The sequence below is a fragment of the Acanthisitta chloris genome, unplaced genomic scaffold (genome assembly GCF_000695815.1).
Source record: "Acanthisitta chloris isolate BGI_N310 unplaced genomic scaffold, ASM69581v1 scaffold18381, whole genome shotgun sequence".
Taxonomy (NCBI): Eukaryota; Metazoa; Chordata; class Aves; order Passeriformes; family Acanthisittidae; genus Acanthisitta; species Acanthisitta chloris.
The window spans coordinates 991-8,383 of NW_008654529.1; the positions used below are offsets into that span (position 1 = coordinate 991).

General features: G+C 41.6%; 2 protein-coding genes across 2 annotated transcripts; one reads left to right on the forward strand and one right to left on the reverse strand.

Annotated features, from left to right (window-relative positions):
* Positions 1 to 416: 416 nt before the first annotated feature.
* On the forward strand, positions 417 to 4,216 carry DIO1 (deiodinase, iodothyronine, type I). The gene is given in 4 exon segments (XM_009083564.1): positions 417 to 747; positions 2,300 to 2,443; positions 3,487 to 3,686; positions 4,151 to 4,216. Coding segments are annotated over 4 exon segments (741 nt in total).
* A 1,204-nt stretch (positions 4,217 to 5,420) lies between these two features.
* On the reverse strand, positions 5,421 to 7,024 carry HSPB11 (heat shock protein family B (small), member 11; the record flags this gene model as incomplete). Its single annotated transcript, XM_009083565.1, has 4 exons — positions 5,421 to 5,528; positions 6,021 to 6,064; positions 6,559 to 6,627; positions 6,918 to 7,024. Coding segments are annotated over 4 exons (328 nt in total), but the record flags the coding sequence as incomplete, so codon positions are not given.
* Positions 7,025 to 7,393: the final 369 nt, after the last annotated feature.

Consider the following 7,393-nt stretch of genomic DNA (forward strand, 5'->3'; position numbering starts at 1 on the left):
TATATCTATTTTTTTTAATCCTTCCAGCCCCAAAGTGCCAAACACCAGTATGCAGCAACCTCAGAGCAGGAGGAACAGGGCACTGTTGGCACAGCACCTGCATCACTCCAAAACCCTGAGCATCAGCATCTTAGTCTTTGGGATTCAGGGAGAATATCCGATTCAGCTCTGGTTAGTAAAATACACTGCATGTGAATGAGCCTCACAGCTCTGCAGGGAGCAGGACAGACCTCCTCTCACTGCAGTTGATGCCTTTGGCTCCTCACTCACACAGAGGCTGAAGTCCAGAGAGCTGACACTATGCGAGGCAAGGCAGAAATTCAACCAAACACGTGAACATTTTTCCACCCCCTCTACCTTTGCCCCTGCCTCAGTGCTGTGTTCCCATCAGGAGCAGTCAGACCTCCTCCACCACCATGTGTGGCATCAGGGTATTCCTGCAGAAAATCCTGATTCTTCTGCAAGTTACTCTGTCTGTTGTTGTTGGCAAAACACTGATGATACTGTTCCCCAATGCCATGAGAAGATACATCCTAAAACTGGGTGAAAAGAGCAGAATGAATGAGAATCCAAAGTTCAGCTACGAAAACTGGGGTCCAACTTTCTTCAGCTTCAAGTATCTGCTCTTTGTGCTGAAGGTGAAGTGGAAGAGGCTGGAGGATGAAGCCTATGAGGGACATCCTGCTCCCAACACGCCCGTGGTGACGCACAGTGGGGAAGTTCATCACCTCCTCGATTTCATGCAAGGTCAGTAATTGAGCCATGTGGATGGGTTTGGTTTGCTGAGAGGATAAATGAGGAGATGCTGCTGAGGGAACAAGGACAGGCACCTGGCACCACAGTGCATGACATGCAGACTATCAGCACTCACCGGATGGAGATGCAGCACATTCAGTCCCCCTGTCTGCCTCTTGATTTTCAAAAATACCCTGCATTTATCATCCTGGCTACACTATCCCTTCACACCACTGAGCTTATGAACCTTTTGCAAGAGCTGGCTCTGCCTGGAAGCACCTTTTACTGAAATCCCATATACTAATTAGTTTTAAGGAGCATTTAGTTTTAATCAGGACCATCAGGACCAATCATGAGTGTTGGTGTCATTCCCTGTCAGTACAGAAAATCCCACAACGACTCCCTTAACCAGCCTAAAGCTTAGAAAGCACATGGTGGGTTCTTCCAGATCCAAAGTGGCTGGAAATAAAGCAGAAGTAGCTGCTTTGTACTTTGTCCGCTGCCTCCCACCAAGATCTCTGTGGAAGGTGGAATTAATCATTAAGCTGAAGCCTCCAACCCCATGGGAGGGATTACATCCTTCTCGAACTCTGCTTTTCCAATTATATATAGGTATTTATGTAGAAAATGGAATGCAAATTTGGAAGATATACACAGTATCTACAGGAAGGTACCACTTTTATTAAATTCTTCAGGATGTGGATCTATGTTAGCAGCAGCTTTTGAAGTTAAACCCAGGCAGAAGGAAGGGCTTGCACAAATTTTATGTATTTTAGCATAACCATGGACTAAAAGAGGTGCTTAAAAATCCTTCTCCTAAATCAAGGCCTTGCCAACAGATGGCAACACCTGTGGACACACACAGTGTTAATTTGTAAGAACTGCAGACACTTCTGCCAGTGGCTCAGGTAAGGTTAGTTTAATAAATAATAACATATAACCAAAGTTTGTCTGGACAGGAAGTTGCAGATACATTGAGAACAGGAAACCTCTTATGCATGACTGAAAAGTCTGCAGCTTCCCCTCAGCTCAGCTAGAACTGAGACCTCTGCAAAAAACCAGCACAGGTCCACAAAAAGGCACTGGGACACTGTAATTAAACATCCATCCCTGAGCCACTGTCCTTGCAAAATGTTGCAGATGACCATGTTTAGTATTTTTGAAGTTGCTCCATACTAAGGATCTTGGGAAGGCTGTGCTACATACTGTATGTCCATTTTAGATCAGGTCCCTGTCCCAAAACGTTGGTAACTTGAGAACTGGCTCTTGTGATGAGGTAAAAACCAGCCCTGAGCCCATGGTGCCTCCTGCCTTTCCTGAGCAGGGAACCCTCGGTTCAGCTTGTTGCTGAATGTGGAACAGCTCATAGCCAGGCTGGGAAAAGAAAACATCCTGATGCCTGTTTTACCTGCTGCTGATTTTAATGACCTAAGTTTATGGGATAAGGGACTTAACTGTTGTCCAGGAAACTGCACCAAAGGCTCAGTTCAGTGTATGCATTTAATTCTGTCCTTCCTCCCTTGGCTAATTTAACCACAAAATGTCCCTTTTTTCTTTTCCCCAGATAACAGACCTTTAATCCTGAATTTTGGAAGCTGCACATGACCTTCATTTATGTTAAAATTTGATGAGTTCAACAAGCTCATCAAAGATTTCGGCTCAATTGCAGATTTCCTTATCATCTACATCGAGGAAGCTCATGCAGTAGGTACAGTGCAACCAACCACAGCTTCAGACACGTGTCATTCCCCTTAGGAAGAAAAGTGTTAGCAGAGGAGGGAGCGGCAAACAGGACAGAAACCTCCCTCAAATCTAAACTGGCCACACCACATCTAGGCCTTAATTTTCCTGAGGTTTTACTCCCACATCTGACTTTACACAGAGTTGCTCAAAAAAAGTGAAGGTAAAACAAAACTTCCTCTCAGTGTTAGTACAGCTCCTTTTGGAAAGGGGAAGGTATTTCATAGAACAAATGTGAAGTGTACAACACCAGCATGTTATGTGTTTGGTTTTTTAAAAAAAAAAAATTACTAGTTTTTAACGTGTAAGAAGAGCAGGATGCAGACTCCAATCTGAAAAATTTAACAAGCAAACTATACACACTTGTTTATCTACACTGGACTCTAAGTAACACATTGGCACTGATTCTATCCCAGGGTTAAGGTGGTTTTCTAAAACCCAACATTTAGAGTTTCCAAGTTTTCTAGCAATACATCACTTTCAGCAGTTGAGAATCAGATAATGACTAAATCATCCACGAAACCCTTTTACAACTTCCTACTTTACAGCGAAGAATTGTGTGCAAACACGTTTGCATAGTTCTGAAAGAAGGTGTGCCCTGCACCCCAGGTGGTTTTCTTCTCACAGATCTGAAAGTTTGGGTCATAGACTTAGTGAGAAGAATCAAGAAGAATGAACAGCACTGACAAACCTTAGCCAAATAGGATATATGTCCCTCACCTGATATCTTTATGTGGGAAAAAATCAGCTAAAATCAGTATTTCCAGATCCAGGGCAAGGGAAATACAGCTTGAAGGTAAAAAAAAAAAGAAAATAGACCTTGATTCCACTTACCTGAAAAGCTCTAGTGCTCCCATACTCAAGGGGGCTTTCATTTCATGGCAAGTTTTGGTATTAGGAGTAAGCTGCAGTATTCTCTTACCTCAGTTTTGGGGTATCACACATAGTACCTCTCTACCCTTGCACCGATTCAGAATATTCCCTGCTAAATCTTTTTTGCTTTTGTTTTAGATGGATGGGCTTTTAAAAACAATGTTGTCATTAAAAATCACAGAAGCCTTGAAGATCGAAAAATTGCAGCTCAATTCCTTCAGAAGAATAATCCTTTGTGCCCAGTGGTTTTAGACACTATGGAAAACCTGAGCAGTTCCAAATATGCTGCACTGCCAGAACGACTCTACCTGCTTCAAGGAGGGAAGGTCATCTACAAGGTAAAAAATATCAGCAATAATGAGCACAGTACACTGAGATTTTTCAAGTTCAAGATAATTTGAGACTGCTTTACATTTAACAGTCAGTTATTCCACTTTGTTTGAGAGCTAAACGTTTCACAATGCACTGTAACAGAAAAGGACTTCGAGCAAAACCAGTCTGGGCCTTTTTAATGTACATATTTGATGAACACCTCAGTCTTGCTCAAATATTTATCTTTTGGCTCATTAGGAATCCTAGGTACAGCTAAGCTGTGAGATCCAGGAGTGCTTTCCAGCTCCAGGATCCAGGCACAGGCCTTGTCTCCTTGACACAGCAGGGTGACCTGTGCATACACCATCTCCCAGAGACTGCAAAGGGAGCCCAGGCACACCTGCCCATAGTGCTGGTGCAGCTGCTGTGCTCTGAAGGACCTCTGATTTGTCTGCCTGAGCATCTCTGTGTCATTTTATTGCCTTGGCAGGGTGGAGTGGGGCCTTGGAATTACCACCCCCAGGAAATACGTGCCATCCTGGAAAAACTGAAATAGAGAAAGAAGAGGACTTCAGAGTAAGGGCCATCTGGATGAAGAAAGTCAAGAATAATTTTTTCATAGACAAATGTAAGGGGGGAAAAGTATAATATGGACAAGAACAAGAATATTGTATGTGCATGTAAAGAGCATCTGTAATGGGGTTCATTGTGTCTGCCTGGAGGTTTCAAGTCTCATCACGACAACCCTAACTACTGCTCTGTACTATCTTACTGCATTTATACCACAGGCAGCAACAAATATGGGACTGGATACCAACATTTACATTTGTAAGGATTGGAAACCAGCGTTTACGTATGTAAGGAATATTCTGCAGGATAAACATCAGGGGTGGTGGCATGTACAAGAGTGGACTGGTATGCAAAGCAACTGACTTCACATTGCTATGGTTCTGTTGTATACACACATTCCTAAATGTTCCCTTTCACTGACCTCAGGAGCTTCTGAGCAAAACAGCCTCTACCAATATTTGTTTCCATGAATATTTGTTATGATGGTCACAGCATAAAGCACAGACGGTTGTGACCTGATTCCAGAAAATATTTACAGAAACAAAGGATTGATGTACAATTATTAAAAGTATCTAAGAGCACTTTATTCAGCTTCAGATTATTTCCCTCCCTGTCCTGCCCCTCTGCCCTGCGTTATCTCTAAGTATTACCAGACATTTATATTTGTCCTAGCAATCCTTTGAGTTTGAGCTGCTAAGAAGAGTTAGCAATATAAGGACTTCTGAAGGCTTTGTCTGCCTGTAGGAAATAATACATCCCATCTAAATACTTCACATTTCTTTTTCATTTAACACAGACTGCAAGGGAAACACTATGACACTTAGGCTATGACATATGAAACTGAGTTTTAATTTGTATTAAGAAAGCCTGATATAAACATACTAATTTAAATGGACTCAGCTGTGCTCAAGTGTCTTAGGCTAACAGTTTCAGTTATAAACCAAGAAAGCTGTTACTACAATTAACAAAACAACAATTAGGGTTGGACTTGACGATCTTAAAAGTGTTTTCCAACCTAATTGATTCTATTCTACTCTATTACATACACTAAACTCGTGGGGAATGCATACTACATCCATACCATCAAAACCACTTTAATACAAGGTTCTAATATTAAACATCCTCTGCAATACAGCTATCAAAATGAAATTTCTTTATAAATAAAAAGGAGGTCCAGATTTAGGCTGGACTTAGGTGCTTTCTTCTGTGCCCTCTGCCATCACCCTGTGCACCGACACAAAATGGTCAAAGGCAGATTTGATGATGAAACGCAGGTAAGTGGCTTGGAAATCAGGAAGCTGCAGAAGGAATGAAAAAAAGCATTATTGCATTCTCTGTAGCAACAAAACTATCAAACTGCATTTGCAGAAGTTTGTTAGACAGAAGGATCTAAGTATTTCTGTGTCTGTTTTCAAACTGCACATAAGTCAAGCTCTTTGATAACATCTAGGCACCTTCAGAGTTTCTTTGGATGAGAGCAATTCAAAAACGTCCATTGCTCACAAATTCTGCAGCCTTAAAGGCAACAACTGAAGGAGGCAAGATTGCCACACTTCTGGAAAGAGTTCATCCTACAGTTAGGAGCACTAGGCAGGTGCAATTTCATACCATAATCTACAAAGGAGCAGCTGTGAAGAGCAATTTCATACCACGAGCTACAAATTCATCTCTCTAACACCAAGTGAGCAGTAAGTGTAAATAAAGATGTCTGTGTTTTTTATGGTTTCTCCCCACTTAGTTCAGACATGCCATTTCATGAGCCACTACTGATGTACACTGTAAATACTCACTGGAAATTCCTCCATTTGGAGCTGTCCTTCTGTGTGCTGCAAATCTAGAAAACATATTTTAAAGCCAATGATGAAGAATAATGTGCAACACTGTGAGAAGTTTTCACTGGACTTCAGAGTTCAAGTGAGTTTCAGGACTACAAATTTATATTGCATATAGAAGTTGTTTTCATTTTTACAAGGTGATTTAAGAGAACAAATACTTTTTGCAATATCCCACTTATTATACTGCTTTAGAAAATGTCACCCAAGAGGCACAAAAAACCTAAACAATGCAGGAAGTGGCATTCTATTATACTATGTAAGCCTGTTTTTAATTTTTGGAACATAAAGTGCACAAGTAGTGCTTTTAGCCCTTACGCAGCATTTTACTCTCCGAACTGCAACAGAGACCAGCAGTGTTCATAACATTCATTTAAACATGACTATTGCATTAATGTCTAGTAAAATAATCATCAAGCCACACTTGACTACTCAACAAATAGATGTGAAGATCATTATACCCACAAAATCCCTGCTGCGTCAGATCCAGTCTCACCTTTCTCAACGCACTGTTCAAAGCCCACAGGGTCTTTGGATATGCTTCTTTCAATCCTTAGGGTCCGCACTAAAATATATATAAATTTGAAATATCAACACAAATTCTGATTCTTCATTGATAATGATATCTATTCCATCACTTTTCATCCACAAAGCACTTTAAAAGCATTAACTAATCCATTCTTCTCTAACCTATGGAGGTTGTGGATGTGAAGGATGATTTCTTTGTGAAGTTTAATCTTTATGAATCTGTTAAAAGTGACTACTTAGACTATGATGCTATGAGGATTTTCATACAGGCATAGACACACATTTTAATATAGCACATGTTACCTACTGCACGACACCAAGTCTTACCCAAGTAACACTGGATCGCAACTTTGCTGATTTTCACACACTTGGGAAAACCAATAATGAATTCCTGTGGGAACATGCCTGTTGTGGTCCAAAATGTTTCAGAACTTCTGTGGAGAGAACAGGACAAAACCCTCACCTGTACCTTCCATCCATAAGTGTCTTGAAAGAAATTTATCACAAAAAAAGAAGGGGGAGAGCAAGGGAAGGGGGAGAAGCAAGGGAAGAGGGAGAGCAAGAGAAAGGAGAAGCAAGGGAAAAGCAAGGGAAAGGGGAGAAGCAAGGGAAAGGGAGAGAAGCAAGGGAAAGGGAGAGAAGGGAAAGGGAGAGAAGCTGGGGAAGGGGGAGAAGCTGGGGAAGGGGGAGAGCAAGGGAAGAAGGCATTTTTATTTGGGGTATTTTCATCCAACGCCATGCGACAACGGGACAGCTCTCTGAAGGTGCTAACACCCCATCGTGCAGGCTCTGTGCCCGGGGGT